At 39.2% G+C, this 18,185-nt stretch overlaps 2 protein-coding genes across 5 annotated transcripts; both read left to right on the top strand.

The window, feature by feature from the left end:
• Positions 1-1,838: 1,838 nt before the first annotated feature.
• LOC115673365 (uncharacterized) lies at positions 1,839-13,316 on the top strand. 4 transcript variants are annotated; one of them, XM_056305256.1, is made up of 14 exons: positions 1,839-1,944; positions 2,020-2,398; positions 3,453-3,691; positions 4,267-4,423; positions 6,140-6,232; positions 6,550-6,624; positions 6,705-6,824; positions 7,426-7,590; positions 7,702-8,224; positions 8,397-8,553; positions 8,961-9,070; positions 10,581-10,693; positions 11,849-12,200; positions 12,739-13,316. In XM_056305256.1, the coding sequence occupies exons 2-14, from the start codon at positions 2,069-2,071 to the stop codon at positions 13,053-13,055; spliced, it is 2,751 nt and encodes a 916-aa protein (XP_056161231.1). In that variant the 5' UTR covers positions 1,839-1,944; positions 2,020-2,068; the 3' UTR covers positions 13,056-13,316. The 4 variants fall into 4 exon arrangements, with proteins under 4 accessions (XP_056161231.1, XP_030451378.1, XP_056161241.1 ...); XM_056305266.1 differs by lacking the exon at positions 1,839-1,944 and having other exon boundaries at positions 2,258-2,398; positions 3,466-3,551; positions 3,637-3,691; XM_030595518.2 differs by lacking the exon at positions 1,839-1,944 and having other exon boundaries at positions 1,951-2,398; positions 6,155-6,232.
• A 662-nt stretch (positions 13,317-13,978) lies between these two features.
• On the top strand, positions 13,979-17,803 carry LOC115673282 (uncharacterized). The gene is made up of 3 exons (XM_030595398.2): positions 13,979-14,289; positions 14,922-15,318; positions 17,279-17,803. The coding sequence occupies exons 1-3, from the start codon at positions 14,148-14,150 to the stop codon at positions 17,547-17,549; spliced, it is 810 nt and encodes a 269-aa protein (XP_030451258.1). The 5' UTR covers positions 13,979-14,147; the 3' UTR covers positions 17,550-17,803.
• The last annotated feature ends 382 nt before the right edge of the window (positions 17,804-18,185 follow it).

Raw genomic sequence — 18,185 nt, 5'->3', positions numbered from 1 at the left:
CACGCATTTTCAAACGTGTATTATATGTGCATATGAGTCCTTGTATGTTTACATATGAGTCAAATAGTTCTGGAACTTTGATCTATCCAATATAATTCATGAACTTTGACTCAACATGCAATGTTATTTTCGAATTTTTAATATGCTCAATAGGATTTCTAAATTATGGCAAATTTTAATGTAATCATTCTGTTTGCGTCATTTTCATGTATTCTAAGAACTAGATTGAACATAAATCAATAGTTCACGGATAATATTGAACTAATTAAAAGTTTAATAACAATATTGCATATTGAGCTAAAAGTACATATATTACATTGAACAAATTAAAAATTCAAAAAAAATATTATATGATCAAAATTCGAAAACCATTTATGCCATTTTCCAAATTAAAAGGATGGGAGATAAGTGGCTCTCGAGGACTCATGTGTTTTCCCTCTTTGCATGATGGCAATTGGGGAAGCTACATGCCTCGTGGCAGGCCACGATATAATGAACAATTTTTACTCTTTCGATATGGTCCAAAGTCACACACCATGGACCACTTTATCAGTAGCAATTGATGTATCGTGATCGCATCTTTTTTCTATTACATGGTGGGAAATAAACAGCGGCCTTACATATGACCAAGAAAAAAAAAACAGCCTTGTTGAAAGGACAAATAGTACGACCCGACTAATGTGTGTAGGCCGGGCGTGCCGTACATGTTCGATTTTGCACACCACCAACTAAAGATAATTCTATTTTTTGAGTCGCTGTACCCTAAGACGTGCTTTTACGCTCTCTGGATTTAGTGAGGTATAGGATCATAGATTTTTTAACGACACTCCTTGTTTGCAATGATATATTCAGATGCGATCGCTATTTAGGATCAGAATATTCGTACCCAAATTTGAGAACGAAAAGCCGCCGGTCAAATCTTAACTTCAAGGTGCGAGATGGAGGGTGAGTAAATGTTCGAAATCGCAAAAAGCCCGGACAAGTATACTAACATTGTATCACCGCCTTCTTTTGGCCTGGTTAGATCAGATTCTTACCAAGGTTTGACTTGTGAGACAAGTTGACGAGATTGTGAAGTATTTTTCACTCGTTAGAATGAAGTCGAATTTGTTATTCTGTTTTTGTTTTTGTCAATAGAGGAATTCGAATTTATTAGGACTACGAGAATTAGGTGGAACACGAAATTTCTTCAAGAATGAGATATTACGATGTTATCTCGGTGACTATGATTTAGGTTAAATCATTGGTTGCTATTGCTATTGCTATTCTTAATAAATAGTTTTTAGGGATAAGTATATTAAATGTCTTAAAATTTGTTACGAAAGTGCAATTAAATTTTAAAACATTCAAAAAGTTCAATTAAGTCATAAAATTTATCACGAAAGTATAATTGAGTCCTAAAACTTAAAAAAAAATGCAATCGAGTCTTAAAAATTGTCAAATTAGTTCAATCAAGTCATTCCGTTGGTTACATTTTTTCAAAAATTTAAGATTTGATTGCATTTTCATAACAAGTTTTATGACTTAATTGCACTTTTTGAAAATTTTAGAACTCATGTACACTTTTACGACAAATTTTAGGACTCGATTCCGCTTTCGTGATAAGTTTTAAAATTTCTAGTGCACTTTCGCGATAAGTTTTAGGACTTCTAGTGCACTTATCACTTTTTCCAATGTAAGGGGAAATTGGGCCGGGCTTGACTCGGTTCGCCCATTCGGGCAGTTCCACAATCCGTCGATAACCGATCGGCCCATCCTTTACCAAACGCAAACAACGGACCGGCACACGATCCAATGCGGTCGTTATCCCGACGCCATACACCAGTCAAAGTCGAAGCAAATTTTTGCGCCACTCTTCGCTCAAGCTCCAAACCTCAGCTTCGGGCTTGCTCCCCCTACCTGAATCCGATCAGCGACCGATCCATCGAGCTCGTCTGCGTAAACGTAAGCTCTCGATCCGAACCCTCCTCCTCTCTTCTGTCGATGGTGAAATCTCGCTTTACGAATTCGATTTCCCAGCTTCCCAATTCGGTGCTCGTCGATTCGATCGCGCGCGCGCGCGGCGAAAATGCGACGGAGGCCTGAAAGTTCCTCCGCGGCGGCCGGGCCTTCGCGCGCGGAGGATCCGAGGGCGGCGGCGGGCGAGGAGGTCGACGGCGGCCTCCGCGCGGTCGCCCCGAGGAGGTCGCCCCTCGTGTGGCTGACGCTGTTTGGGGCGATCATGTACTGTTCCTGGGCGGTTTATCGCTACCAGTTCGAGAGCTTGCCGCCGCCTCTCACCGCCGAGCAGGCCGGGAAGAGGGGATTCTCGGAGGTGGAGGCGATGAAGCACGTGAAGGCGTTGACCGATGTAGGCCCTCATCCTGTTGGTTCGGACGCGCTCGACGACGCGATACAGGTTTTGCTCCTTTTGGATGAATGCTGATGTTTGCGAAATGCGCTCGCCGGTGCATGCTCTGTGATTGGCAGTTCTTGTTGATTAGTGCTGTGCTTCATATCGGTTTTTGTGGGCGATGAGTGGCAGTTACTGACAGAGGTTTAAGAAGCATGGATGTCTTGTGCATTGGCAGAGAGAACAGACAGGATTGTAGTCAATTTAGGCAGAGTTTGAAGGTTAAGTCGAAATACACACATTCGAAATTCTTTAATTCTATGACATGAAAACTTTTGATGTTTAACCATTTGAGTTAATGATTACCTGGTTAGACGTTAGTTGGTGATTACGTGGGTGGATGTCATCTTTAATCTAATTAATGTGATGATCAAACTCACTTAACATTCGAAGTATTCATGAGAAAGTTGTATAGCACAGCTGACAAGTGAGTATCTCAGTATTTAGTCAATTTTAAGCAGTGTCATGGAAAGAACTAAAATAACTTTCCTACAGGACCCAGGTAGACCTTCCAAAATTGATCGTCATTTCTAAATGAGAAGGAGGATGTTTGTCTAAGAGAAACAAAAACTACTTTCCGGCCACCTCCCAATATGTAATTTGAGGAGAAAGAACCCTATTGTTATATATATTGATTTCTTCTGCCCTATTTCCCCTGCGTATATCTTCTAGGCAACTTAGGGTTGTTTGCTCATTTGATAATAATGCTTAAGGCCTCAATGTCAGTACCTAGTTTTAGGGAAATTTCTATTATACCCGCAAGTTCGACTTTTTTAATATGAGATGACACATATTGACAAATGGAAGCCGTGGACTTAACATCCTTTTGAAGGATTTGATTATTTATCACCTACTTTTATTTTTCCTTATTGAAGAGAGCACTAAGAAAGGAATAAGTATGCGTTTCATGTATGTTTCATTTATTAGTGAAGACATATTGTTTACCCATTGGAACTTAAGTATTTCCTAGTTTACCTATCCAAAAAATTGTCTGCCCATGGCAAGCAATTACTTTTTTGTAGAGCATCTGGAGTATGTTTTAACAAACATTCATCGATAGTATGTTCTAGCAGCATCAGAGAAGATTAAGAAAATAGCTCATTGGGAGGTAGATGTTGAAGTGGATGTCTTTCATGCGCAATCTGGCACAAATCGTCTGGTCAGTGGCTTGTTCAGGGGGAGAACACTTGTTTATTCAGATCTACATCACATTGTACTTAAAGTGTCTCCAAAATATGTAGCAGAAGCTGGAGATGGCACTATTCTGGTTTCTTCTCATATAGACACTGTTTTCTCTGCGTAAGTTTTACTTCCCTCTAAGTTTGTCTTTGATGTATTTTTTTTTTTCATGTGAAAAAGTGCATTTATATGCAATGTCACAGGGCATGTGCTTACTTTTTCTTAGTTTCTATTTAAACTATGACACTGTCTATGGGTCCTATAGCATAATATCTACTTTAGGATCTGAAGTATTTCTTTTTTTCACCTCTGATGCATTCAAGATTTTCTTCTTCTGGAACACTGTATTATCAGACAAAGAGGTGCATGTGTCTGTCTTGAAATATTTCATAGGTAATGCTTCATCAGGGAGATGAGCTACATAACACATTCTAGTGGCTGGGTAAAAGAACCAGTGTTGGATCATATTGTTGTTCCTGGAAAAGAAGATAACAACTTCTAGGTTTGACCCTTTCCGATAATCTAGATGTGCCCACAGCATCTTTTACTCAACATAGAACTTGCTTTACTTTAGATACTATTGCTTGCATAAATTGTAATTTACTATCATCTCAGTTTGTTGTTGACTGACACAACATTTTGGCTTGTCTCCCTTGTATATCCTTATATTTCACTGATTGTTTTCTGTTTTACAGAGAAGGTGCTGGAGATTGCAGTTCATGCATAGCTGTTATGCTTGAACTTGCACGAGCAGTGTCTCAGTGGGCTCATGGTTTTAAGAGTGCTGTTATATTTTTGTTCAACACAGGGGAGGAGGAAGGTCTTAATGGTGCTCACAGCTTTATAACTCAGGTTAGAAGCATCTTTAATACCTTCAACTTAGAAACTAATAGAGATGTACCGTCTTGGTGAGATTTGGGTATCTGTATGTTTGTGCACCTCGAACATTCCAAGATCAGTAGCAACGTCATTTAATGATGTTCAATTTACAGTTCTTGACTCTATATCATATCTGTCCTATGAAATGAAGCTTCATAACTTACAAAATTACCATGGACGTCCAGTAAAAGCTGCTTAATCGTTAGGAATTTTTTTTAACATTCCAATGGTCAAGACATAAGTTACAGATGGTGGAGGCAACTTGTGTAATGAATTTCCAATTATTTGAAGTAATATAGCGCATTAGCTTTTCTATGCGATTTATATGATTCTAGGATGGCATTATCCTATAACAAAGGCACAACTGCGTTTCTGAGGGTTTCTTATGGGTCCGAGCAGAAATTGTGGCACTAATCTTCTGGATATGCTACCTAGTTTGCAATTTCAGTTTCAACTTCTGAAGTTTTTCTTTATGACGAATGAGCAATTTTATGCTCACCAGGTATATGGGTTGTATATAGGGATAAGAGACTGAGCCAAAGCACCATTAGACTAAAAGACAAAAACAAAATCAGACTATATTAGGGAACCAGTCAGAGATTAACCAAGAATCTTTGTTTGAGTCTCTAAATGGGCCAGATTTCACCGTCAAACTTTTTTTGTTTTATTCTAGTCATATATTCACTTAAAGGGATGGTCTTTTTAGAATCTCCCGTTAATCCTGGAAGTCAAATCTGATCGCCAAAAAGATCTGAAATTTTTTGGCATAGCCCCACTCGTACAAAGATAGAGTCAAGTTTCTAACGGTTGTCGTAAATTCGCAATATCTTGGGAGATAATCGATTAGATATTTAGTTTCTGCTTGGTACGATGAAGAAGAGGTTAGTTAAAGGTTCCCGTGTTATGCATGTGCAGTTTTCACAATTATGAGAATTTTGGATAGGTGAACCAGTGGCCGAATAAGCTGATTATTCCATTAGTCAACAGATGAGGTTCTCCTTGTTTGCATGGATGATGTTTATATAATATGGTAGGACTATTCTTTGCTTCCGAAGGCTCCTTGTTGTGCACTTACGTAAAAGAAGTGTGATGACAATCGTGGTTGCAGATATGTATCTCGTTGTTTGTCTTATATGCGATTATGTTTGTCACTTGTTGTTACTCGTAATTTGTAATGCACCAAAAATAATTCAAGCTCAGAGTATTATATATTTGTTGAAGACACAGAGTAGAAAAGAATCTTGTTGTTCTATTACTAGATTCATGGACAAACGATAGAGTGATGCTCTATGGATGTGCAAAGCGTCCAGTCTCAGTATGGAGATGTCATTAGTTTCCCATTCACTGCACATCCGTCGAAACTTTTTGCAGAAAAGAAAGGCAAACAAATCCCTTGAGCACTTGCTTTCTAACTTGAAAATTGCTATCTATTCCATAACAATTCGTACCCATGGTATAAAAGATGGAACCAATTTGTGCTGTTATCAAGCTCCGCAGTTGTCTTCCAGAATAGTTCTCACAAAATTAATTGTTTGTCGTGGGATGTAGCTACCCAGTAAGTGGAAAATGCTCGGTGGTTTCTTTTCTTGCACTTTTTTTTTTAAAGCAATGCATTTTTGCTGCTTTATCACTTATGCATAGTTGAGCCGTATTACGGTTGGGCATGCTTCTTTTTGAGGACTAATGAAGAATCTGTCATCCCAGCATCCATGGAGTAAGTCCATTCGTCTGGCAATAGATTTGGAGGCAATGGGTATTGGAGGGAAGTCAGGTATATTTCAGGTGAAGTCATCTTAGTCATTATGCACCTTCTGTTTGGTTTGAATTGCCCGTGTAGCATGATTTCCGGTTGTGGACAGAAGCGAGCATTAGATGTAGCTGATAGTGGAACCCTTATGCTCTTTTTCTTAGCAAATTTCCAAATATGTGTGCTTGGTACTTACATTTTTCTGGCTGAATAGTAAGGTTAATATATCTTATAATGATATGCTTCCACTGAGTATTGATACTTGTCTAGATTTCACAGAAACCTAATGCCTTTTCTGAAATTCGTCTATGGTTAACTTTTTTTCACTTTGTTTTGGCTCTTCAAATTTCAGGCCGGTCCTAATCCATGGGCAATAGAGAACTTTGCTTTGGCTGCTAAATACCCATCTGGCCATGTCATAGCTCAGGTTTGTAATTTTTACCCTTACTGTTTCTCTAGGCCGCTTTCTTGACTATATAAGATCAAGACTATATTTTCGTATCACAGGATCTTTTTGCTTCTGGAGCTATAAAATCTGCAACTGATTTCCAAGTGTACAAGGAGATTGCTGGTCTTTCAGGGCTTGACTTTGCTTATACTGACAACAGTGCCGTATATCACACTAAGGTTTTACTTTTATTCCTTTACATTTACCATTCCATTGAATCCTCCAACTGCCTTCGTCTACATGGATGGTGGTGCATGAAACTTTTTGTGGTTATAATCGGTCAAGAAATTTCATAAGAGCTAAATTTAGAATGCATTTCCATTATCGCTCCAAAGGGAAAAGGAAAAAAGTTAGAAAAAATAAGGTATCTTACACTCTCAGTTTATCTAACCTAAATTTTGTCTGGGTAAGATCTTTGATTATTGTGGATTGATGGTAGATAAAAAGCTTTTACCATCTGGCATTCTGGAGTTGATTGTTGCATGATAGCATGTTGCATGTATGGGATATTTTTGTGCATTCTCAATCATATAGTTGGAGAGAATCGTGAGTATTCAAAATCATTTAAGCCGATTAATTGGCTTCTACAGAGAGGGTGCTTACTTCTTGCGTTACCAAATTTAAATTTTTGAAGCCGAAATGAATTTATATCCAAGTTTTGTATGGAACACAATGTAGATACCCTTTTGTTCGTCTCTTGGTGATGCTCAGTTAAACATGGGATAGGAACAAGATTTTCATCTCTGCTTTTTTTCCACTGAAGGAGCTCTCTTTATGCAGAATGACAAACTAGAGCTCTTGAAATCAGGATCTCTCCAACATCTTGGAGAAAACATGCTTGCTTTTCTGCTTCAAATTGCTTCATCTCCAGATCTGTCTGGAGTCCAGAGGACGAAAGATGAAGGCATTTCCGCGTCCAGCTCTGCTATTTATTATGATATATTAGTATGTTATACTTTCTGTCTAAAACTATCTGTGTCTATCCTATGATTGTGTATGGCAGTTTGCATTTTAGACGGTGTCCTGCCATGTTACTGATATGGGTTTCAACTACAGGGGATGTATATGGTATTATACCATCAAGGATTTGCAAATATGCTTCATAATTCAGTGGCACTGCAGTCGCTGTTGATATGGTCTACATCATTACTCATGGGTGGTTACCCTGCAGCAGTCTCACTCATGCTGTCATGTCTGAGTATTATCTTGATGTGGATATTTTCTCTGAGTTTCTCACTCCTCTCTGCTTTCCTCCTACCCTTGCTCTCTACATCACCAGTTCCCTATATTGCTAATCCATGGTTGGTGATTGGATTATTCGCTGCACCTGCTCTTCTAGGGGCTCTCACTGGTCAACATTTAGGTTTTCTAATCCTTCAAATGTACTTGTCAAATGAGTATTCGAAGAGGAAGCAATTATCACCTCTTACTCAATCTACTTTGATCAAGTTAGAAGCTGAAAGATGGCTATATAAAGCGGGTTCTATGCAGTGGCTCATTCTTCTGGTGATCGGGAATTATTACCGAATTGGTTCATCTTATTTGGCTCTTGTTTGGCTAGTGCCACCGGCATTTTCATGTAAGTATGCAATATAAATGGAACCATTGCAGGTATTTATGCATGGAGATGTATCCTTTTGAGCATAGAGTAAAAGGAAGTCTGGTTATAAGCTGACATGTGCAGAAGAATATTTTGTGCTAGCAATATCATTTATAATTGCTTATAAGTGGTTTTTTATCCGGTACTACAGATGGTTTCCTTGAAGCGACTTTGACTCCTGCTCGGTTTCCAAAGCCTCTCAAACTTGCAACCCTTCTATTTGGCTTGTCTGTGCCAATTGTGGTTTCTGCTGGTGTATTCATCCGGTTGGTTGGTACAATAATTGGAATGGTTGTTCGATTTGACCGGTAATTAATTATATTACTCCGAATAATTAATAGTTGTTGTTACTTTGAAGTGGTCATTTGCATGAAGCTACTATGATATCATCTGAATCCCATTGCTCTCTCCTACATACCCTGAAACACAGAAGCCCGATGGCTAATCCTATATGTTTGTTTTTGTAAGACCGTTCATTGAGAATAGCTACTCTGTGTCTTCATTGAAGAAGTTCTCACTATGGAAATTCCTGAATATCGGGCTTGTTCTCAACAAGATACTTTGTCGCCATGGTGAAATAGAATTATGTTGTCTAAATTTTCAGTCTATTTCTTGGGGCACAAGGAATAGTTCGTGTTTAATGTGCATTGCTTGACCAGCTTACCTGAAGTTCAGTAAATAGGTATCAGCGCTAACTTGTTGTATTTGTGTGCAGGAACCCTGGCAGTACTCCTGAGTGGATGGCAAATGTTATCATTGCTGTATTTATTGCTCTTGTTATATCCCTGACAATGGTGTATCTCCTCTCATATGTCCATCTTTCAGGTATTTGCCCATGGCCACTCAATTCTGGTTTTTGTTTAATATGGCTTTCTGGTGCACCCGCATTAGCTTCATTTTGGTAGGTGTAAAATGGGTCCATACAATAAGACTCTTCAAGTGGTAATGATGTTTAACTTATTATTAGCACTGGCCGTGGTCTCATTTATGTTGAGGTCCATGGGAACCAATTCCTTTGTAGGAAATGGAAAGGGCAATTTAGAAGAACAAATGAAGGATTTATTCTTATAAGTTGAATCAACCTATTTATTCAGTGAATGCAAATAGCAATATTGTCTTTCCCTGAATTAGTTGTATTTCCTTCATCAAGTGCTTGAGTATGAATCAAAATCTCACATCCAAGTCCGGCTTTTGAACAAACACAGAAGGCATGGAGCATGCACTCCCAGAGAGACATGCATGAGCTCCCACAAAAGGAACCCACACATTACAGCAGATGAATCAGGAATAATAGTTGAAAAGGCTATGCTTGGTGTCTCCATCCTAGATTTTCACTGCCTAGGGGAAGATATTGTCTGGGTAACTTATGCAATTTTAGCTTCATAAACCATGAAAGCGTTCCTCAAAATGTGTATGCGTCAGTGTCCTTTCGTAAATGAAAAGTCCTGCCGGTAATACGTGGCTTTTTCTGGTTCAAACCATCCTATAGAAAATCTAGTCTAATGCCAACGATCTTGGTCGAACTGTTGATCTCACGAGAGGGACTGGACGGTCTGGAAAGGATAGTTGGCTTGAGTGCTCTTATTTTGACTAATGAGAAGTTTTTGCATGGAAACTTATCATGTCTAATAGCAAATTTTGTATGAAAAGCGGGCCGTTATGTTGTGGAGCTTCTCTTCTATTTCATGTACACTAGGTACACAGCTTTTTTACAGCATTAGTTGTTTAACTCTCTCTCTCTCTCCTTTTTGAATTCTATGGTGGGTGCAAATGTTTTTCTCCCTTGACTTGTCCTTTCCAAAAGCTCCACGTCTCTGCGTTCCTTCATCAGGTTTTTTGGGGACCTGACTGATTTGAAGGACGGATAGATGAAGACTGTTGACTTTGGAGTTTTCTCCATTGATGCAAGATCATCTAATCCTAGAGAAAGTTGAGGAAATCGATATAATCAGAAATTGGTGCGTATTGATTAGCATTCACTTAGTTATAACGAACCTGTGGAAGACTTGGGAGTCTCTTATTAGCAAATATGTGAAAGGTAGATTGTTCAAGCATCAAGGGAGATCGTAGAAGTCATCAGCTATATGTATATGGACTAAATATATTGTTTTTATACGGTTCTTTTTTTCCCTCTTGGCTTTTGACATATTATGGGCAAGAATGCAAAGTTTTTTTTGGTTGGAGGCAAGTTTCAGAGTTAACCAGGTTACCTTTTGTCTTCATGATCCTGCAGTTTAATAAACAGCTGATTAGCTCTTTATCAATAAACTTATCCGTCTTCTGCATTGTTGGTTTCTCTGGAACAATTTTTATATATTTAAAGTACGATTTGCAGGTGCAAAGAAATCAATTGTCTTGGCAGCATTAGTTCTTTTTGGTCTCTCCCTCGCTGCTGTATTATCTGGTATAGCCCCACCATTTACAGAAGACACAGCCAGAGCTGTAAATGTATGTTCTACCTTTCATCTATGGGTTAACTAGAATGGGAAATTATTAATTTCTATTTTGCACTGCCAGTTCAATTTCATTTAGTTGTTGAACTTGCTTAAGATCAAATTGCATATGAAACTACCTAGGCATGTCAGTATACTTGAAGACAAAATACGGATTTTATTTTTAGCGTCCGTCTGAGGTACTTCCGAAAATCATGTCAACTCTCAAAGGATGGTCTCAGTAAAGAGGGTTTCTACTGGTTCTGTTGAGTGCGTCACCCTTTTGGTTATAATATCACTATCAACTGATGCTCTTGCGTCTGTGAAATTACTTCATCAGGTTTTGGGTTATATGATCAAATAAATATGCATAAATAAATGTCAAACCACACAAGGTTTTGACACTAATATTTTGCAAGCAAATTACAAAGAGATATAAAATGACCATTTGTCTTCTGCAACACAATTTTACTGCTCAGAACCGTATGACCTGTTCAACACGAACTCCCATTCCATGTGGCCCAATAGTCATTTGACATTGCTCTAGGAATTTCATTACTCACTCAATTCTTTTACATCATCAATAATATTAATTGATTTGGGCCTTCATGAGATCTCTCAATTTGATTCACCACTTCACTTTTGAGAGACTATTTCGATGTTCATGATTCCCAACAGTGTTGTTCACCTCCCATTGCTGTTGAGTTTTTCATTTTCATTTCAGTTGTTCTGTTCATTTATCGGAAATATATTGATCACCCCACGTTATGGTATCCTGTGGTAATTCCAGAGTCAGAGAGCCCCTTTCATGGGAACACATTAGATCAGGGGTGTTTGATTCAATTAGGATGAAAATTCCGGCATAGAATGTAGAAATGAGCTTTATGTTGATTATACTACTTCAATTTCTCTTGTAACTTTACAAGCATAATTGTTGGGGAGAAGAAAACATTCCATTTCCCTGTAGCATAGTAATAAAGACATGTAATTCCATATTGTACCTTATTTTTGTTTAGTTTGTTGATAATAAGGTGAGGAATGAGCCATAGGGATATCCACTAAATTTGTCGGTGTGAACAATATTAGATAACTGGCAATTTTGTGACTGCTCTGATAGATGAAAGATAACTGTTACTGCATCGAAGCGACTTAGCTGATTGATTTTTCTCAGGTTGTGCACGTAGTGGATGCAACCATAAGCAAGCAAGAGCAGCCCGATTCTTACGTGTCTTTTTTCTCTACCACTCCTGGAAAATTGACAAAAGAGGTTGAGCAGATTGGAGGTGGTTTCACATGTGGTAGAGATAAGGTTGTAGATCTTGTTACTTTTTCAGTCAAATATGGCTGTTGGTCCTATGATAATACTGAAGGTGGCTGGAGTAAAACAGATATACCAACACTGCTGGTTATAAATGATGGCAAGGGGGACAAAAGAATCACAGAGGTCTCGTTGGACACAAAGAGCTCAACAAGGTGGGTTCTTGCGGTCAATACTGAATACATAGAGGACTTCAAATTGGAAGGTATGAATAATTATTCCTTTTCTTTCTTGTTAGCTGTAATTTAGATTGATATCAGTTTGCAAATTCAGATTCTATTTCCAGATAGTCAAATGATTGTTAATCCAATTAGTTAAGATGGCAAAAGATAATGAATGATGAAAAGATCTTGCATATTGGCAACCAAGGCTCATTGTCTGATCTTATTTTTTATTAGTTTTAACAAAAATATAGTTTTGAATCTTTTGACCATCAAAATGGCCCGCTAGAATGAATCTCAACATGGTTCTCTAGGGGAATTTTTTTGGTTGGTCGAGTTACTTTATTTTGAGAAACGAAGGCATATTTGGTCTCACCATTATGGCAGCATCGTTGGTGTCAAGTGAGTTATTCACCGAGCAGCCTGGTCCAATATCCAACAAGTCCACGAGATGACAAATATCGAGTCTTTAAAATTTTCGTTATCAGCAATTCATCTCATGTTATGTGTAATTTTTGCCAAAATTCTGCTTTTGTTTGCCACTATGGTTCAAAACATTGGACGTCTTGCCGCTGAGTGCAGAAAATTCTGAAGAGCTAATCCCGTTGGACGACAAGAGCAGTGTGGATGGATGGCACATTATTCAGTTTTCTGGAGGGAAAAATTCACCGACGAGGTTTGATATGACTCTTGTATGGGCCAATTCAACGCAAATTGCTCATGACGAAGGTAGCCAGAAGAATCAGCAGCCACTTCTTAAATTAAGAACAGACATGGATAGATTGACGCCGAAAGCTGAAAAGGTTCTGATGACGCTTCCTCCGTGGTGTTCACTGTTTGCGAAATCCACATTGCCCCACACTCTGGCCTTCCTAAGAGATCTCCCTGTTGAATTCTAGGCGCGAGAACGATCTGAAGCATGAAATGCATGTGATTCAAGATTGCACAGGAGATAGTCCTCTGCTCGTGGAAATGTAGGAACTATTGTTTTGTTTTAACAGGATCCTTAGCCTATGTATCATAATGCAATCACAGAAAGTCAAAGCGGTTAGAGAAGTTGTTTTCTTGTTTCGTAGAAAGACAACTTTGCCATTGTCGTGCCTTGAACTAGATACATTAACCAAGTACTGCAGAAACACGTGCTGCTGTGTTGTCATCGAGTTTAAGGAAGTGTGAAAAGGACTAACGATGTGGTTGAAGAGCTACCAAATTTTCTTATTTTTGCACACGTAACTCTTTTTATTTCGGTGTTTGGCAAAACGACCGTTAGAGTTTGGTTATATTAGTTTAGTCGTTCGATCGGGGGTGTGCTTTGGTTTAGATTCCGAGTCTTTGGAAAGTGTTCCGTGAATGCTTAGAGATGTCAATTTCTGAACATCGAATGAGGAAAGGAAAAGTTGTAATTTTGCTAAGGTGACGTCAAAGTAGATGCAAATTAATCCACGGTTGGATTAATCAAGACCATTCCATCTTGCACTCGAAGTTGTCAATTATTTTGGTAATGGAGAATCTGTCCCTTGCTTGATCCCAACTATAAGCATTACTCGATCATCAAATGCCAGCCAAACAAATTATCGCGTCACTTGTCCATTTGCTAGCTTATTAGTAGCATTAGCATACCGATGCATGTGAAGAGAAATGCCATTAACATTTGGAAATCAGCAATTTTGCGGCAAAAGGGGCAGAACCCAAATTTACCATTCAAGAAAATATCCACGAGCAACAATATTTGTTGGAGGTGAAAAAAAAGATAAGAGAAACTTTAGAAGGCCACATAAATTGAAATGAAGGTGATCTGTTGGCACACGGTACCCCCAGCGAAACATTACAATAGTACAGACTTGGTCTTGTCTCTTTCCCTTCTCTCTCTGTCTCTCCGTGCATCGGGCAGACACCAGTGAAAAGAATCGCGAGTATCTTTGCCTCGTCAGAGAATCTGGGTGTGGAGAGAGGGAGAGAGGGAGGTGGGTGTGCGAGATCTTGTCCGAGAAATGCGGTCAATACCGTTAGGAACCGCCGTGTGCCCAGCTCTCCACCGAAACAAGAGCACCCACCTCAATTCCAAGAAACTCTCTCGCTTCCCTTCGCCTGGGGTCCCTCCTGCGCTCGATGACCACCTTCCCTCTGGACAAAGTACTTCCTCTTTCCTCTGGGACTTTCTTCGGCTCTTCCTTGCTCGTAAAGCTTTGATTTTGAGTTTGATTTTGGACGCGTGCGTGTGTAGTTGGCCCCATAACGCCCTTCCCTTCTTTCTTTCTTTGTTTCTGGGAAATTCTTCGCCGCGATTTTGGTTCTTGAGATGCTTGGTTGCTGAGAATTTAGAAATTTGGGATTTTGATATTGGTTCACACGTGGGGTTGGTCTCCTGAGCCAGAGAAATATGATGTTATGGGTTGAATTACTTTGAGGGAATTCCTTCTTTGCGGTGTTGAACTACAGAACTGGTCGCTGTTTAGTGCTTCAAGCTACTCATGGGTGATGGGTGTTTCGTCTGTGCTGATTTGGTAATGTTGGTTGCATTCTGCCCTTTCTTTGCTTTGATCAGAAATAGATTATTTTGCTTTCAATCATCTTATTCTTGGTCTTGCCTTTTTTTTTTTTTATTGAATCTCTGGAGCTCCAGTTGCTTTCTCCTAAGATTCGGGAATATGTTTGGGGAAACCAGAAACGACATTTCTTAAGCCCAACACTGCAGTAAGCTTGCATATGCACTGGGAATTGTTTGAGAAAGAATTTCTTACGGGTGCTCCTCGTTCTAAGTGCAGGACTATGCAGAGCCAGCCAAGTGGTGGAATTATTTCCAATGGTCTCTCCCGAGATTGTTGTCCGGGAGGCTCGGTTAGAGGACTGCTGGGAGGTAGCCGAGACTCACTGCAGTTCTTTCTTCCCCGAATACTCGTTCCCTCTGGATTTTGTCTTGAGAATTGACAGGCTGGTGGGAATGCTTGCTGGATTCTCGATACCAAATGGTTGCCGGAGAGTGTGCCTGGTCGCTGTCATTGGCAGCTCAGGCGGTGAAGCCTTGTTATTTGGGAGTGAAGACATCAGAATAGGTGGTTTTGATGGAAGATTTAGTGTCAATAAGGGCTATGTTGCTGGTATATTGACAGTGGACACTGTTGCTGACTTTCTACCAAGAAAGGGACCGCTAAGGCAGAGAAGGTATGAATTCTGTTAACAAAACCATATCATTTTTTTTAGCTGTCAAGTATTCTTTTTCAGGATCTCAGTCCTCGCCCATAGAAAATTCAGGCTGATGGTCTTGATATCCCAAATTCTGGCATAATCAGCTAGTCTACCATCTGTCAAGATTGTATTTTTTTTCCTTGTAATAAGAAAATTCTTGAGTATTATATTGCTTGATTTAATTTGCCGTGAGCACTTGACATGAGTCATACTTTAACTGTTTATGTAAAACTAAACAGGCCGTAAACTCCTTTACCTTATGAATGAACCGAAGTTGCATTACCAAATGGGCCAAGGCAAAGAATTAAATAACATGTTTTGGAGGTAGAACTAGAAGGTAGATGTCCTGTTGCTTCCCCCTAGTAGGGTCTAGAGAGATCGAAATTTCTTCTATTGTTAGAAAGTCCAACCAAGTTGCTTAAGCTAATAGGTGGAGGGAGACATATGTATATAAAGAGCATATAAACCCCATTATCAAACGATATCCCATATATTTTCAAAACCCCATCTCATGTATAAGCCGGATTAGGAGTATCACGTGAAATTTGACTAATAGGGGTGAACCTGGCTTTGTTACCATGTTAAAAGTCCAACCCAAGAGCTTAAACCGATACGTGAACAGAGGCCATATGCATATAAAGAGCATATAAATTCCATTGTCAAGCGATGTGGATATCTTCAACATCTATATTTCATCTTTTGACCAGCTATAAAGGTTTCGCATCTTCACATGAAACTATAGGTAGTTTATGACTCTCCTTTTGGGGATTCCAGTGTCAACTCTATGCTATAAGTATGTGGTATCTTCCTGGAGATCAGGGAACCTGATGCATTTTGCATGGATGAATGGTTTGCAGAGTGTCTTTGATAAATTTTCGTTTCCTCCTTGTGAAGCAAGCTGATGTCTGAGATAACATGTCACTTGTCACATAGTACCATACTGCAACTATGATCTGGCGAGAACTGAGTAATATTAAATCAATCCACTCAAGCATTCAGAAAGGCATTACCTGAAAGTTATTTTTAGGAGTGACTAATTAAAGCCTTCCCCATGACTATCCATGACTTCTGACTGAAACCTTCTAGTTGTATCGCAAGGTAAAAAGCTGTCTTGCATAAAAACATGAAGCTTCCCGGCCAGTGTGCTGATCAGAGGTAGGAAATTGAAGTTGCTCTAACTTATGGGAAAGGGAAATAATACATCCGTGGTCTAGTTTTAGATGAGAAGTGAGAAGTTTCTCCATTTTGTGTCTTACATGGCATTGGCCTTTGCTGTTACTTCAATACTTATGCTCACCGAGTATATGCACACCCTAGCACTTTTTCTGTGATGGGAGTGGAGGAGGCTGGGTCTGTTGCTGGGAATGGTTATTGTAGTACAATTTGTAGTGGGGATGTTGTTCTCATTCTGAATCTCATCTGCTGTGGAAAGATGTCACATTCTATCTTAAATAGGGCATTCGCTTCCACCTCAAACTTATGTAACGATCATACTTTGACTATGAATAGTTTATCATGTCTTATTGGAGATTTTACCCGATATTCTTTGAGGTTAATATGTGGTGACAGAAAAATGGACTATGGTGTTGTAACGTTATTTAGTTCAAAGCTGTACTGGATGTCATCACATATACCTTTGTGGGAAGCAACTTCATTGTTGTTGTCGGTGTTGTCATTGTCGTTGTTAATGTTGGTGGCATTGGAGCGATATCTATGTTTGCTAGAGCAAATTTTCTGTGTTTTTTTTCTTTTTGAAATTTTCTGGCCTTTTTTTTCTACTAGAGTGAATTCTCTTTACTTCACAGTTTTATAAATGAACTTTGCACTTTCGTGCCTAGTCAAAGTCAACATTTAGAGGCTTGGAGCTTTAGCATCATTTGTATGATGAGATTATTCGTTCAATTACCTTGACCCTCTTCACAACTTACCATTCCAGGACTGGAATCGCATACATATCTAACGTTGCAGTTCGCGAGAAATACCGGCGAAAGGGGATAGCTAAAAGGCTCATAGCCAAAGCCGAGGCTCAAGCGCGTGGCTGGGGATGCCGAGCCATCGCATTGCACTGTGACTTGAACAACCCGGGTGCGACCAAGCTGTACAAAGGCCAGGGCTTTAGAGGCATTAAGGTCCCGGAAGGAGCGAATTGGCCTCAGCCCAAGACATCTCCGGACATCAAATTTAGCTTCATGATGAAGCTTCTCTAGAGCCCGGCCGCCGCCTGTAGACATTCTTAAGAGCAATATATTAGGAAAGATAAGACGAAGGAGAAATGTAGATTAGGAGTGACCTTGCTTACTTGTAAATTTGTTAAGAATGAGACTTAAGGAATAGCTGTAGATCTTGCTGCACCACATGGTTGATGCTTCTGCGTGATGTTAGTACCATCATTATTTGTATGATAAAATGTCTGAAGCTCTTGCGATGACAATTTTGTGAAAAATTTCATACTTTCTGAGAATTTCCCTCCTATCTTACACATGTTTCGAATGCATAACTCTTCAAAGCAGGAACAAAAACTTGGCTTGCTCCCGTAATCTTCGTCAAGAGGTTTCGAGTTCGATTCCTATCTTTTTCTAACGACCAAATAAATAGGACGACAATCGCACTTCATTCAATAGAGGGGTGTGCATTCATACTTCACAATCTGCATGGGCGTGGAAATCCATGGATATCATTTTTAGATTTCTAGCATTTCAATGTGATTCTTATTTGCTTTTTTATTGCACTGAAAATCCTAAAACTTGTCGTAAATTGAGTTCTAAAACGTTCAAAAAATGCAATCAAGTCTTGAAACTTGTTAAGTTTGAGCAATCAAGTCTTAAAACTTGTTAACATTTTCA

This window comes from Syzygium oleosum, unplaced genomic scaffold (genome assembly GCF_021117445.2).
Source record: "Syzygium oleosum isolate NSW1041296 unplaced genomic scaffold, Sole_v2.1 Sole_v2.02, whole genome shotgun sequence".
NCBI classification, from domain to species: Eukaryota; Viridiplantae; Streptophyta; class Magnoliopsida; order Myrtales; family Myrtaceae; genus Syzygium; species Syzygium oleosum.
This window is presented reverse-complemented; position numbering and strand designations above follow the sequence as displayed.

Coding starts and splice junctions, on each gene's coding strand:
- LOC115673365 (XM_056305256.1), top strand. CDS start 2,069: ATGCGACGGAGGCCTGAAAGTTCCTCCGCGGCGGCCGGGCCTTCGCGC. Junction 2,399..3,452: donor CGCTCGACGACGCGATACAG/GTTTTGCTCCTT, acceptor ATTCATCGATAG/TATGTTCTAGCAGCATCAGA. Junction 12,201..12,738: donor AGAGGACTTCAAATTGGAAG/GTATGAATAATT, acceptor CGCTGAGTGCAG/AAAATTCTGAAGAGCTAATC.
- LOC115673282 (XM_030595398.2), top strand. CDS start 14,148: ATGCGGTCAATACCGTTAGGAACCGCCGTGTGCCCAGCTCTCCACCGA. Junction 14,290..14,921: donor CCACCTTCCCTCTGGACAAA/GTACTTCCTCTT, acceptor TTCTAAGTGCAG/GACTATGCAGAGCCAGCCAA. Junction 15,319..17,278: donor GGACCGCTAAGGCAGAGAAG/GTATGAATTCTG, acceptor TTACCATTCCAG/GACTGGAATCGCATACATAT.